At 42.4% G+C, this 16,126-nt stretch overlaps 1 protein-coding gene across 3 annotated transcripts in view; it reads right to left on the minus strand.

The window, feature by feature from the left end:
- The window catches only part of PHKB (phosphorylase kinase regulatory subunit beta), a 195,880-nt gene that overhangs the window by 179,362 nt on the left and 392 nt on the right, over positions 1–16,126 (minus strand). The window contains exon 2 of one of the 3 annotated variants that reach the window (XM_019535775.1): positions 12,080–12,192. The exons of the other annotated variants lie outside the window; for them this stretch is intronic. Coding sequence (XP_019391320.1) covers positions 12,080–12,134 — 55 coding nt within the window. The 5' untranslated portion in view covers positions 12,135–12,192. The remainder of the gene's footprint in view (positions 1–12,079; positions 12,193–16,126) is intronic. 3 annotated transcript variants of the gene reach the window in all.

Here is a 16,126-nt window from a genome sequence, read left to right on the forward strand (position 1 = left end):
ATATGTTTACTGTAGCTTGTAAAATTTAAAGCAAGCTTTTACAAATATATCTTAATCCCAAGGAAGACATTCTGTATAATTTGATTCACAATACTGAATTACTTCTTAATAAAATATTTTGCTGTCTATGAAGACTACTTGGATAATAAAAATAGCCTTAAGCATTGTACTTTAATTTGAAAAAGGTAGATTCAATCAGTTAAATGCATTGTATTATAACTTTCCCCTTGGAGCATAACTATACAGTAAATATTACTAGGTTTTTAATGATTCGGCTGAGGTCAAATATGGAAAATTTTCTGACAGAAGTGTGCTATATAAGAGGTCTACAATGCCAATTTTTGACAATTATTACAGGTCTTATCCTTTTATTGTATCCCTCACATCAACAATAATAATCTATAAGGAGCGTTGATTTTAAATAGGGACATTACAATGTCAAAGGTTTCTGAAGTTGGCATGTTTGCCAAATGTAAAAAATTAAAACCTTTACAATTTCTGGAGGGCTGCTCCCACAAGAGCAACACAACAAGCAATTCTAGCACACTCTGCTGAACAGCATTGCGATGGAGTATTGAGGGCTGGCAATCCAAAGAGAATTTTTAAAATAAACAGCAGTAATTATTTTCCTCCCTGCTCTAAAGATTGCAGTAAATGCCTAATAATGACTCTTAAACTAACCTGTTTTCTGAATAGTTATCTTTTTTTATTTTAACACTGCCATCTCATCATTATGAACATGGAGTAAGTGAGCCTTTTTCAAATAGGAGTGAACCAGTCACTGAGGGGGGGCACGTGCCACAGGGCCGCTCCCAGGGGACAGGGCTGGGCTTCCTAACTTTTTGGATCAGAAAATTGGGGTCGACATATACACTGCGTTGACCTGTACACAGTGAAGGAGGGTAAGCCCAAACAGGGAAGTTCTGGAATTCTGCGAAAATTACCAAAATTGGCCAAGGGACTCTACCAGAAAAATTCTGGAATACCAAGTGTGATTTCATGTATTTTAGAAGTTTCAAGCCAAAATTTCATTAAAACATTTATGTCAAATATGTATTCAACCAGCATTCAGTTGTAGGAAAACTTGAATCTAGCCATCTTATATACTAATACTAATAAACATGAACCAAAATATAACCATAATGACCCAAGCACCACAATCCATTTTGCATAGGAGCCAGATATTTTATATGCATGAAAAGACTAAGATGACTAAAATCAACACTATAAAAATAACTTAACCTCATAATAACACAGTAGCATATTCTCTTTTTCATAAGAAAGGGTTCTGTATTTTCTACCTGAATCCTATTCACAACCCAGAATTGTACCACAACCTTTTTTCTAAAGAACCATGTCTCAAGAAGTCTAGCAATATTTAGAGTAAAAGACAGAATTATTGTTGCTTGTTAAAACGTTTAAAATAATATCCCCTACCTACCCTGTCACATTTTCTTCAGCATCCCTTGAACCTCACTTCTCTCTGCCATCTGGTTATCTTTACTGTTCCAACACCTAACTTTTTAAAGTTCAAACCCCTGCTGGTTTGCCAGGCTTTATCCTCTCCCTTCACCTCTTTCTTGTCTGATTGTACCTTCAGTGTCCTTTGGCAGATCCTCTTATCCCTCTCTTTTTCCATGAGTGACCCCAAGGCTCAAGCTTGTACCTTATTTTTCTCTCTCTATAGCATCTCTAGACAAGTATTTCTCAACCATTTGACTCAAGGTACCATTGGAAAATTCCAGCTCTTAGTCTTCATTCATTCTGACTACAGAAAAATATTACAGCAATTTTTCTATTGCAAGCAACTTAAAAAGATCACAGGTCACAATATTTTTTAACACTTTCTAAAATGCTGTGTTAGGTAAATATGTACTATTTTACTTGGACGGCATTTCAGAGAGAACAATGTAGATGCCACAATGACATTTTAACTTTTTAAATACCTACCACAAACATTTTTTAGGATTTGACAAGCTGCATAATTTTCAGTGACAAGAATAAGCTCTCACAGGCACATGGACACATATCATTCTCTGTCTTCCAAAGAAAATTACCTAATATTGTGCAGTCATTCAATTCAAGATGAACAGAGAATATGAAATCAGAAGAATTAGGCCTTATACATACATTATATTCAGTTTCCATATAAGTCACTATTAAGCATTCTTAGACTTTTATATTTTACTAATTGACAAGGTTAGAAAGAGATGCTACAGAATGGTTAAAGAAAAAAAAAAAATCACTTACATTCTACACTCTAGCTGCCCAAATTAGATTTAATGTATCTTTGGTCACATTAGAAACAGAGTAAACTGAAAATAGAATGGGCTCAGTTTGAAACTGAGTAGTATAATTGGTAACCCTAAACATGATTCAAAGTCATAATTTACATCCTAGACAGTTTATCTACCAAATGTCTTTTCTTTCCTCCAAAATACACACTGTTTGGGACTCTTACATAATACAATCTTTATGGAATCACTAGCTGTGTCGTTTTGGTTTGACAGTGGTCTATTGAGTCCTTCAAGTCAGGACTCTGTACCAAGAAAACTTGTATATATTGTCCAGGTATTTCATTACAATCTAGAAAAAAATAACTGAGAGAAGTTACTACTGAAGAAGTGAAACTACTATTCCTATCAATTTTTTTTTAAACTAATTTTAAGGTGAGATCAATTGACTTGCTTTATTTTGCTTGTGCCAATCCTACTGATTTACTACATTATCAAAACTGTTCCCAGCTGTCTGACAACTTCATCTGCATCATTTCCCTGACTTTGTTAATTGCTTCAAGGATTCTGGCAAAGATTAGCCTCTTAATTTCTTATAGCACACTTAGTCTCAGGTACATAATTCACAGATCCTGGTTTTCTCTGTTTAAACATTGCAAATTCTATAATAAATTCCTGCCCCCCCCCATATATATATATGGGCATGAATTGAACACAATGTTTTATTGATATATTTACAATTTTAAACCAGTTTAGAAGCCTACCAGTGTGCCTATCACCATAATAAAATATATTCTAAATAAGTGTAAATTTTGTTTTTGATTGTGGGTTTTTTTATCATGGAAAATCAGAGCTCCCTCTTCCCCCTTCGTTCATGAGGACGCAGGTTCAGGCTCCTCACTCCCAAGCCACAGGCCTCCAGGCCTGCTGGTGCCCCTTGCCCCCCATCCCCCCACCAGCCCAGCTAGAGGAGGTTCCCAGCTGCTAGGGCTATAATGCCAGGGACCCAGGTTCAGAGCTTCCTGCCCCCTCCAGCAGCCTCCAAGCTCCAGCTGCTGCCCACAGGAGGTGGTGGCTGCAGCTGCAGAGCAGAGCATGGAGCCTGGCTCTCCCTCCTCCAACATGGCTGGAGAGGAACCATGGAGGGGGTGGTGGGGTGGGCTGCCTGCTGCAGGCTCAGACTTCCCACCCTGCTGCCCTGCCACTGGGGCCTCTATGGCCCAGAGGGTGGTACCCAGGGCAGCAGGGCAGAGCAGGACCAGGCAGAGAAGCTTGTTGCTGCTGCTGGGAGCTCTGTGCCACCGTGGCAAGGTGCTCCCTGCCTGCTTAGCAGCAATGAGGGGTACAACTCCCCACCGCCATCCCTGCTGCTGCAGCGACAAGGAGCTTCCCTGCCCAGCCTCACTGTGCCCTGCTGTGCCAGGTCCTACCTGCTGGGCTGCAGAGGCCCCAGAGGGAGGGCAGCAGGGTGGGGAGCCTGAGCCTACAGCAGCCAGCCTGCTCTCACCCTGTGCACTGACCTGGGGGGCATGTGCTCCCACGCTCCCACCCAGGAGTGTGCACAGCAGGGGGAGCCAACCCCTCCTGCCCCCCTGGATGAGTTGCCCAGAGCTCTGTCTGGCTCCCTGGGCCCTGAATTCCAGCCACAGACCCTAAGTCCCACACACCGCCTGGCTGGGCAGGAGCCCCCACCCTGCCCAATTCATTTCCTCCCTCCCCAGCCATGTGCATGGGTATGTGCACACATACATATTGCCCCCCTACCTGATTGCCCTCCTCCCGCTCCCCCCAACCCTTTGCAGGCTGGAACTCTGCCAGCTTGCAGACAGCTCTCTACAAAAGTGGAAAATCCACGTTTCTCCGTTAAGATGAGAAATCCATATTTTTCTCAGTTAAAAGGGAGAATCTGTGGGGGTTTTTTGTTTTTCCATGGGAAATGGAAAATCCAGATCCCTGATAATGATTACAGGGAAAAGCTTTAGAAATACCATGGGGAGGTTTGAAAGGACTAAACTCTCCAACTAACTTTGAATTACTCCAAACAAAATGACAAAATGACAACTGTAGCTGAAATTACTAGAACAGAAGTATCAATGACAAAACCATAATGTACTTTGTAATAAAAATCTGTCATGATTACAAAATCCATATGGCTTCTGCTGGTGGTGTTTGAAAAGTCCTATTACACTGAAAGTTCCCTGGATACCTCTCTTTAATGTGCAATTTGTATGCTTTTATGGCTGTCTTCCTAGGCAACTCTGGCAGCTATAAATCCACTTATATAATCAACAATTGCAGAAGACTAGAAACTTACTAAACTTTAGTCAAATAAGAGTTCTTAGTATGACAGGCCTGAAAAAATATTGCCATTTCATAAACAGAGAAACCAGCTTGCCAAAACCTAACAACGAAAAAAAATGGTATTAAAATTTAAAAATTCTCATCTTCCAGTCTTGTCCATGAACCATGTAATGACTTCTCTTCAACACAAGTTCCAAGGCAAGCATGTCATTCTATTTTCTAGTCAGAATTATGTGGTCAAAACAACCCAGTTTCAATCCTAATATTATTCTTAAAGCACTGAAAATATTCTAAACCAGGGGCACTCAATCCCAGGCCTTCAGGCCAGATCAAGCCCCCAGAAACATGTCATCTGGGCCACAGGGCTCCCCACAGTTCCCATAAGGAGCATCACAGGCCATGGCCTCGTGTACAAATCAGCAGCACACGGCAGCAAGGAACCCTGGAAGCCTGATCCTGACAAAGCAGGGGCAGCGCAGCACCTTGCACCATCTCTACCTGGTCAGGATTGGGCCCTGGGCCCCATACCACCTCCACCCAGCCCCTGTGTGTCAGGATTGGACCCTGGGGTCGCATGCTGCTCCTGCTGGGCTGTAATCAAGTACAGGTTGGGTGGAGGCAGTGCAGGGCCCCAGGCCCTGATCCCAGAGTGCAGGGGCAGTGCAGGGCCTGATCTGGCCTGTAGGGCCAAAACTGGTAGCCAGTTTTAAGTGTATACGTGGTAAATAAGTTACTGTTTTGGATTGGACATTAGAACATGTTTTTTTGAGATGACTTGTTCACTGGTAGTCGACATACACAACACTAACAATTTTTGGAAAAAATACGTAACTAAGAACTCTGCTAGTCAGATGAGCTATGAGAAAATTACAGTAATCAATAGGTAGAATTTACTACAAATTCTTCTGCCACAGTTACATACAGGTATCACCCAGTATTTGCAATGTAAATTTTCCAAAATGATCTTCAAACTGGTCAGAACTGGGTCACTGAGGAACAAACTGCTTATATACTTTATGCTCTTATTTATTTTTTCCCAATTCTTTCATGCAAAATGCACAAGAAGTGCTGAGATGAGAGGCTGTAAACCCAGTCTCTCCCTTTTTCTCCCAGGAATTTCCTTATCACTGAGCTACAAAGTAATGATCTTTCCTTGTTTGCTCACTCTGATCCCATGACTTTTTCCTTCTTACAATGCATTATCCCAGTTTCAGTAGGAAGGATGGAGAGTATACCTAGCTCAATCTACAGTGGGGGCAGGCGACTTTTTCAGCTGGAGGGATGCTTACCAAGTTTTGGCAAGCTGTTGAGGGCTGCATGGGTAGCCCTGCCCCTTGACAGATACCCCATCCCCTAATCACCAGCTTGGGACCAGAGGTCCCATCTCCTATCCCCTGACCTTTGTCCCCAGAAGTCCCTCCCCTTGCCCCCAGAAGTACGCCTTTCAGCAAGGGGGTTTGCCATCTTGGAACCAAAAAAATACCAAATTATAGTAAAAAAAAAATCAAACATCTAAAAATCAAGCCTGGCCCAACTCCATAGCACCCCTGCCAGCCCAGGCCCCACATTCCTACCACCTCACCTTTGGCCCCTGCCAGCCCTGGCCCCAGGGTACTAGTGTGGGCCCTGTGCTCCCACCCACTGCCACTGCCAGGCAGAGGCTTCCAGTGGGGGCTGAGGCTGGGACAGGGCTGGGCTAGCCTTGCCGCTGTAGCTGCTGGGTCCTGCCACCAGCTCCCTCTAGGTCCTGCTGTTACCTGTCAGGTCTGTGCTCTTGGGGAACTCTAGCACAGAACACAGCCTGTCTGACTCACAAAGGACTCACCCCCCTCCCGCCCCCCCCAACAAAAACTTATTAGAGAAAGGACTTACAAAAGACAATGAAGATGCAGTGGGAGATGCACCTAAATCCCTCTAGGCAAGGCTGACAGGAGTGAAGCAACTCCCCTGATATCAGAGATGGAAACCAGATGGCAACTCATTTACATGGGAGATGCTTCTTCATTAGCATTCAGAATGGAAAACAGAGATTCCAAGGCAAGGACTGCACTGAATTCTGGGACCAGAGAAGCAGGGGAGCACTGCATATGGGGGATCTCTGCTCCAAATGCAAATCATCCCAGGTCTGCACACACCCAGCTCAGCATTTATCAGACCAGTTCTAGTAGTGACACCTTTACTGGTACCCAAAACACTGAATCTGCCTGTATGTACTGTGAGCTACCTCAGAGTAATGCCACTCACAGCTAGGAGTGATCAGTTCCTATTAACCAGCATATGAGCCATTGTTTACCCATAAACAAACCTAGTGTTCTCCCTTAAGTCACTGTTAGTTCACTAGAAAAACCCCTACCAAAGCTCAAGTTTCTGTCCTGATGCTTGGATCCAAAAGCTGCACCAGTTCCACTCCTTTTCTGCCTGGAATCCCTCCACTGGTCCTGCTCAGAACTCTGCCCGTCTGCAAGCTCCAACAAACACCTGGGAACCTCGACTGGTTCAAGCTTTGCTGAGGGGTGAGACCCCAACTCTTTCTCTCTCTGACTCCAGGAACCTGACTTTTGCTCTCTTGCTCCAGGAACAGCTGTCTAAACCTGACTTTTGCTAATCACACTTGAGCTAGACTACCCCAAACACCTAACTGAAACTATGTAACATTGTACAGTAAAAGCTCTGTTAACCAGCACCTCACAAGCCAGCATGCTCTATTAACTGGCATGCCAACTTGTAAGGTAAAGTGAAATTGGAAGTGCCCACCATGGCACTTCTGGTTTCTCCAAGCCCCCACAGCCTGGGGCAAAGTGGCCTGCACTACTGAGCCCCCACAGTCCAAGGCATAGCAGGCTGTGCGAAGCCCGCCTCCCTGTCCCTCAGGGCCTGCGGGAGGGTTGGCGTTGCCATGGGAGGGTCAGCGACACCACAGCAGGCGAAGCGGCGGCACGAACAGGCAAAGACACCTGTTTGGGCCTCTCAATTTACCAGCGTATTTTGTTATCTGGCACCCCCCATTCCCCACGGCTGCCAGATAACAAAGTTTTTACTGTAACTGTTTTATCTGTCTCTCTTGTATGGCTATTACTACCGGTATCATCGTAAGTTCATATACCTGGCAATAAATAACTTTTATGGTCAAGCTGGTTGCTATGCTCTCTCTCTGAACCTCACTTACTCTTTCTTCCCCTTGACCTCCCCATTTGCTCTGCAGCAATGCTTCTTTTACCTAAGCCAAAGATCCCTGTAATGCCAAATACTAGGGTGGCATCTGCTCATCAAGGGAGTTACTACTAGGACCATTGTGACATGCTGAGTTTTGAGGTGCATGAGGGTATCAGCTGAAAGTGCTGATTAAACCCAGCCTGCTCAGACATACTGTTAGCGTGTGTGTGTGTCTAACTGCGCTAATTATTGTCCTGCTGAAAGAAGGGATGAACTGAGTTCAAAGCACATAAGGGTGTCAGCCTGTCAATGCTGAATAATCTGGCCTGGCTCAGGCATGTCCTGTTAATCTGTGTGTGTGTATGTGCATATGTGTTTGACAGATTTGGTGGTTGGAGGAACTCAGCCCCATTGAACCAGAGTCCTGCAAGATAGCTGCATTGGGGGTGAGGACTTGCAGAAGGGAAAGGTACAGCTCCATACAGAAACACAAGAAACACAAGCAGCACACTGATAGAATTACAGAGATCCCAGAAATGTACCCCTAATAAATGAGCACACCCCAAAGTGACAGGCAAATCTGGTAACAGCTGCCACTGGCGCCTTCTCATCTTTGACAGGCAGACAAGTGATCCCAGCAAGGTGACCGTCCAGTCTCCTCCTGAAGATTTCCAGGGTAGGTGATTGTACCACCTCTGGAGGGAGCTTATTCCACAGTATGGAAACCTTGACTGTGAAAAAGTTTTTTCCTAATGTTGAGTCTGAAACTCTTCCAGGAGTTTGTGGCCACTACTCCTGGTTTTCCCCAAGGGTGCACTGGTGAACAGCTCTTCACTGAGCCCTTGATGTACTCCCCTAACGTGGCAGTAAGCTACTACCAAGTACCCGCTCAGCCTTCTCTTTTTCAGGCTAAAGAGTCCCAGGTCCCTCAGCCCTTCCTCATATGGCTTGCTTTGCAAGTCTCTGATCATACGGGTGGCTCTTTGCTGGACTCTCTTAAGCTTGTCCATGTCCCTGTTAAAGTGTGGCGCACAAAACTGGATGCAGTACTCCAGCTCTGGTCTCACCAATGCAGAATAGAGTGGAAGAATCACTTCCTTGGTTTTGCTGGAAATGCAATGTTTTGCTTAACATTATGAATCCTACCCTCAGATAAGCACCTCAGAGCTGGTTAGGTGCATGGGAGGCACAATTTTAATCACACCCCTACTTCAATACAACTTTGGCTAGCGTAAGTGCCAAATATTAGGAATCCTGAGGCTAGATACCCAACTCTTCCTATATACTTCATAGGAAACCCAAGTGTCCAACCTGCATTTGTGAATTCCACTCCAAGAGCTAGACGTCTAACTTCTAGACACAGGAAGCACGCAGCACCACCTTCCCTAAGATCCTCTGTGAATCTTGTCTTAAGTCTGAAATGTAATTTGACATGTTGTTCTCCTTTCTAAATATCTAGCTACCCATGAAGAGATTTTCCTCCCCCCACCATTTTCTGCATTTGAAATTGATGGTACAAGTGCCCAAGGACAAATCACGAAAAACCTGTATTGAAGACCTCCAGCTATAAAGCCATCTTCCAGAGGTGAACAGACAAAACACAAATCTAACTATCATTAAGAAACATTACAAAAAGACTACCTAACGTCTATGAAATCTACCTCTTAAAAACCATCTTCCCACAAGAAGAGACACAAAAACCCTCTCTCCCATCACCAACCTCCAACTCCCAAACCACTACTAGCTTCCCTTACCTTTTTATTTTGCATTTTTGAGGTACCAGAGATTCTACAGATTCTGCCATGGAAGGCACTATTTACAATATTTGCCCAAATTCAAGACAACTTTGAATTTAAGATGACCCCCCCCCCCAATAATCAGAGTCCATACATGAAAAATTACAACATTGTTATCATTTTCCATGTATAGAATCTAATTATTGGATGGTCATTTTAAATTCATCTCTCCCTATCACTGTGGTGGGAAAAGTCCTTGCTCCAACCTATGACCCCTGGTACCTACCACCCCCCCACATCCTCCCTCACATGTTGTTCCCTCCCAAGTGACCAAGCAGCAACACCAATAGTGGCTCTGAAGCTGCTCCAGTACTCAAGTGCAAGACAAGCCTTCCCCCCACCTTCCTCTCCCCACATTGTTGAATGGCAGCAAAAACAGACAACCGAAAAAAAAACAAAACCCTTGTCTTGGATTTAAGTAAATACAGTATAATGATTCTCCATGGAAGCACCAAGATAACAGGAGGCGATATAAAGAATTATGTATCATTCTAGAATACCTGAAGTCGCCTAAAGTTTGGACCAAAGATTAAGAGAAACTCCCTGCCTTGGAGAGCAATTTTATACGGGCTTTATCTGTAAAGGTAATATCACTGGGACAATACCATATAAGACTGACTGCAAAACTGCCAGAATTAAGTTCCCCATTTCCTAATTTTTCAGTATTGGAAAGCAGCCAATTACCATACAAAACTGGACACACAAATTTCAAACTACTAACCTGGGAGAACACAGACTGCAATTTCAAGTCTAGAAGAACTCTTTAATTACCTTTCATTAGGAAAAACACTTTAAAGGTTCATTTAAATTGTTTTAACAGTTTAGCTAAATTAACAAATTGGGGGGGAAATACACTTTATCTATAGTTTTTATTTTAAAATGACATTTTTAATTGCCTTTTTTAAACAGAAAAAAAATCTGTAGGACTGCAGATTACCCTTGGCAAAGATATGATAAGAGGAAAGCAGGTCAGTGTATTTTTATCAACATGCTCCCTTAAGTATGCCATTAACAGCTAAGTAAAAATAAAAAAGAACTGTTTTTTTAAGCAAGTGATCGCAAGACTTGCCAAACTCTCCAAATATAAAACTTCTCTGTGTTTTCTCGCTTCTAAAAATAAAACTTTTGTTTTAAAGTGTTAAAACTTCTGAAGGCTATTTTCCTATTAATAGAAGACAGAAAATGACTTCAAACACATTTCTTTTGCTTTATCCCATGTCTCCTAATCTTTGGCAGTAAAAATTATTTTTCTTATATAACCCACTGTACTTAGATTACTAGCTGGATTTCAAAACTTGGTGAAATTAAAATTAAGAAATAAATTGTCAAATCAATACACAAGATAGCCTAGTCAAAATACATTAAAATACATGCACATGTTTTGCTACCCAGGTCTTTTAATTGCTGCCAGCCACACAGGAAACTGATACTCAGCTGACAAAGATACTCAGCAACTGAGACCCAGAACTGCTGATTTTTCAACCTGATGCTTCAGAGCGACAACAGCTTTTAACTATCAGAAATCAAGGTTTATTATAGGTATATCATAGTACCTTTACAAAAATTAAGGAAGAATGGTTTCTCAAAAGGCAAAAAGCTCAAATAGCTCCCACAATATTACAAGGAAGACAAGAAGTCTGGCAACAGCAGAATAGCTCGAGTAACTCTTTAATGCAATTATGGCATTGAACAGTTAATAGTTTCTTATCTGCAAACTGGTCATATCCACCACTGAAATTGTGTCACTAGTACAATATCTCAGGAAATAACCCAGGTAAGTTTTTCTAGTTTTCCCTAAGTAACTTCATATATAGAAACACCGCACTCAGAACAAGACTAACACTATCTCATTCCATTTTAGTTTAATCCACTTTCAAAACACATAAAGCTAACCCAGTGGTGCTCAAGCTTTTGGCCCTCCACGCCAGATGAGTTGCACGGCACCAATCCATGGCACAGATCAAGTGCCAGGATTGGGCCACATGGGCCTGGTACCACCCGCTCCCACTGAGATTGGGCCCTGAAGGCCTGGCACCACCCTCATTAGCCCCACATACTGGGACTAGGCTCTGTAGCCCAGCATCACCCCCACTCAGCCTTGCGCGCCAGGATCAGGCACCCAATCCAGTGCACAGGTCCCAGGGCTCCCCATGGGTCCACAGGGAGCCCTGTGGACCCAATGACATGATACAGCAGACCAAGTACACCCAAGGGAAATCATAGCAAGTCACTCTTATTCCAGATCACCAATATCTACATATGAAGTCATGACAGAGCAACTACACTGGTTTCAATTTACACCTTACTTTAACTTGAGAATTCTCAAATGCAGAAAGTAAATCTCATCACCATACAAGAGATCTCAAACAGCAAACAAGACAGCACATACACAAATAAAGCAGAAAAATTTTTTCGCCCTCAGAAAGCTAAATATTTCAGATTTGGAAGACTTTCCCTGAAAGAAACACAAATCTTGAACTTAAGTTTTGTTTGAAAAACCTAAGGTAAACGCATCCATTTTAATTTATGTTTACAATACAAATCAACAACAATCATTATGTTCAAAAAGGACGCACAAAAAGACTACACACTTACCAAACCTCGAGAAAGCACGTGCAGAAGAGGCTCTGTCATCATCCAAATTGGCCATTTCAAATTGGTGCAGCTAATGTCAAACGTCTCAGGCTAAACTACAGCAATTTTCAAAGCTGTTTAGTGAAGGTTAGAAGCAATCAGCATTAAATTAAGTAAAAGCAGTGTTAGCACAGTTATTAACACGATGCAATACACAATAAAGGGGATAATTAAAATTCATTATACTTTATGTTTTCCCTTTTATACTCTAACACTTGCTTTTCTTTTGCCTTAGTTTTAATAAATCACATCTAACCAAGTAAGAATGTAACTTACATAATGTTCACCTATTGAACAGTGCAGTAAAATTCTTGTGTGTTTTTTTTATTCTAAATATTTTTATATGCATCTTATCTTGGGATCTCATTCAGAACCACCAAACTCAGTAAGAATTTTGCTACCTACATGAATATGTGCAGAATGAAACTCATGGAATATACTCTAATCCAAGACTGAATAGATCACTATAAAAAAAAAAAAGCATTTTTCCCTCCTTAAATACAAATATAAAACATTCAGACTAAAACTATGCAAGTAATATACAGTTAAATAGCTATTTCAACAACACGGTTTTTATCCTGCACAGTACTCATAGATTGGTTTTGGTTTTGATTTTGTAATACTGTAATGGTTACACTGCTAAGTGTGTTGAAAATTTAAACTAGTGACTCTTCTGTTTCAGAAGGCAAACACAGTGAAGTAGTCTATACAGTTTCACAATTATGTTGAAAACTAGGCCTTAATTCTATGGCTGAGGTGCCTGAATAGGTAATCTGTTAAACAGGATAGAGTTCCATTACAGACCACAGTGCTCAGCTCAGACTGCAGGACAGATTTACTATTTTTAGTATCATCCTACTAATGCAACAACAGTCGATTGATTGATTAATTCAAAGGCATCTCAGTTTTTAGGCTAGGAACAGACATTATGTTTTACTGGTTATAAGTAATCAAAACTGGTCTATACCGATAACGGAACAGAAGAGCAGCACACAAAACTTGTCTATACCTGTAACAGGACAAAATTTTGACAGAGACTGATTTAAAAATGGCAGCACCTGGTCTAAGAATGTGGCAAATGTATCTTCTGTTCATCACCAGTCTAAACTATGTTACTTAAAGAAAACCACATAACAGATCAATTCTACCTCAGGCTTTTTGAATGTCTGTACCTAGTCTAAAAAACAGAAAACCAGCTAACATTTGTTCATAAACCTCTGCTTTTGTTTGGAAGTTTCAGATCTATATCTTTTTTAAAATACAAGGGAATGATGTGCATAAGAATTAGGGATACTGTCAAATATGAGTTTCACAAGCACATTTCAAATCTGATTCATAATTACTAAATTTTGCCATAAATATCCTATTTAAAGACACATAATCAGTTTTTAACTTACTTTTAAATAAGTATATATAACTGACAATCAAGCTAAACAATTCTGGGGTGTTTCTTTTGCCTCTAAAATTAAGCTAAGTTAAAAATGGCCTTGCTCATATGTCTGTCTACCCATCATTTCTATTAATTTTCCTTTAATTTTTTCACTTATTTCAAATATAAACCTATATGACAACAATAGTAGGGGCAGAATAAGAAGGAAGATACAATAAGCTAATATTACTCTCTTCTGAATTTTTTAGTACAGGGCGATTGGTTGAATTTTTCTAGTAATTAGTTAAAACTAACTATCTTCATAATTTAGATAAACATGAACCCAGATTCCACAAAAGGACTGAGCTGCACAGCAGCTCAAAGTCAGCACATTTAAAGTCCTGCTTAAGTAACTGATTTGCAACATCTGGACCAGGTTTGCAGAGGTCACTGTGGCTCAACGTTGTGCCTGATGCACAGGTCGGCCATGGTTTGGAGACAACATCCCTAGATACACATCAGCAGGAAGTGTACAGCAATCCAAAATAAGAGGCATTAATAGTATTTTTACAAAAATGCATTGTCAGTTGTGCTCAAACTCTAGGCCAGGGGTGGGCAAAATACGGCCCAGGGGCCAGATGCAGCCCGCCAGGCCATTCTATCTGGCTGCAGGGCCCCTAAAAAAATTAGAAAATTAATATTAATCTGCCCTGGGCTGCCTGTCATGAGGCCCCCGATGGACTGCCAAAACTCAGTAAGCGGCTCTCTGCCCAAAATAATTGCCCGCCCCTGCTCTAGGCCATGGAACCCATGTGGCTCACAGGGCTCCACACAAACCTGGAAAACTGGTGGCAGGGGACCAGTAGAAATGAATGCTGCCACTGCTCCCCCACCATCAAATGTCCAAGCCTTGTGGCCAGGTGATATTGCCCGATGTACTGGATTAGGCTGATGTGTGGGGCAAGGATAATGGGTCCTGATCCAGAGCATGTGGATTTCCCACCAGGGCTGGGGTGGCAGGTACAATTCAGTGTACTTGGGGCTGAGCCCATTGGGCCCAACACAGTATGCAAGGCTGAGGTTATGCACCAGATTACACCAACTCTGCACTGGACTGACCCATGCACTCACCCCAGCCTGCAGCCCAAGGCTGGGTACCACTGCATTAAATCACAGAACAATATTTTCAAATAGCACAGTTCAATACAGGTAATCAGTTAGCATAACAATTTGCTTATGGCAACTCTGTTGTATTCATCGTTTCTTATTTATGTTAACATTCCAGGGTTTGCAAACAGGAATGGTCTCAAATATTGAAATGAAGAACTAAAGTTTGATCAATATGTTGAATCATAAAGGTGCATGTGGTTGAATGAAGGAGCCTCATTCTTGCAAAAAGCATTTTTTAGCTTCTGCTATAAAATGTCTCAGGATGCCAACAACAATTATTTGCTATATGACACCGGAAGGTAAGCCAGGGTGGCACTTTCAAGACAAACTGCTTTAGAGAAGCATAGGCTCTCATAGGTAACATCCTATTTTGTCAGACATTATCAGCTGATGTATTCCCAGGTCAGTATCAACTTCCAGTTCAACAGTGCAAAACCACTAATACCATTATCGCAATTTAGACCCCAAGCCTGCATAAGACTTGTAGTGAGCAAATGCTTGTGTGGAGCCCATTTGAGTCCCAATTAGGAATCCGATCCCTGAATTATTATAACTGAAATGATAAGAGCTCTACTGCTTTTTTGCATATATAAAAGGGAAAAGGGGAGATTTATATATGTATTAGCAACAGGAAGGAACAATTTGAAGCAACTATTTTCTACTAGAATTCTTTTTAAAAGGTTCTGATCTTAGTTTTTCTTTAAAATTAACTTTCAAACCTAACCCAAAAGGATGGGGGTAGGTCAAATGGAGTTGAAAGCCTGACTAAGGGTGGCAATTTACAACTGCAACCGAACAACCACAGTCAACATCACATTTATGGTAACAGGTTCCCAGGCAAACCAAATACCTCAGGGTGTGCAAAATGTGTGGATGGGAGACTAGACTAAAAATGAGCACCATTTATGGCAAGTTGCCTGGCTGCTCCCCAGAGGGGGACTGTTTTCCTGTCCCTTGTCCATTCACATCTCTAGGCAGAGTTTCACTGGGCAGCGCCCACTGGTTCCTCGGACTCATCAGAGGGTCAGCAGGTGCCATCTGGTGTGCTCTGCTCGGTGTCCTGCTCAATAAGCTCCTTTTGAACCTCTGACCTTCGCTCCCCTCCCCATTTCATCTTTTATTTGTCCACAAATTCAGCTGACACATACCCAACCACCCCCTCTATGAATTGGGGGGTGGGGGGAGGGGAATGCTAACTCCTGCTCTGTGAGCACAAGGCCCACGTTCGCCTGACAGGCCTGACCTCTTGCTTACCAGACAACACGTGTGGTGCAGCCCACCACTTTCCCTGCGCTCCCCGGGGAGCGATCCCACTGTGCCTGCTGAAGCTGCTGGACACTTGCGAACATAACAGTGTGTGGCAGAGGTGTCGCGAGCCAGGGAAGGACCCACGGCTTGGGGTGGGGAGAGGAAGAGCGTGGTGTGAGCTCAGGCAGCAGCCAAGGGCTTTCGTGTCACCACAGCCGGGG

Source organism: Crocodylus porosus, unplaced genomic scaffold (assembly GCF_001723895.1).
Source record: "Crocodylus porosus isolate Cpor-Errol unplaced genomic scaffold, CroPor_comp1, whole genome shotgun sequence".
In the NCBI taxonomy this organism is placed as follows: Eukaryota; Metazoa; Chordata; order Crocodylia; family Crocodylidae; genus Crocodylus; species Crocodylus porosus.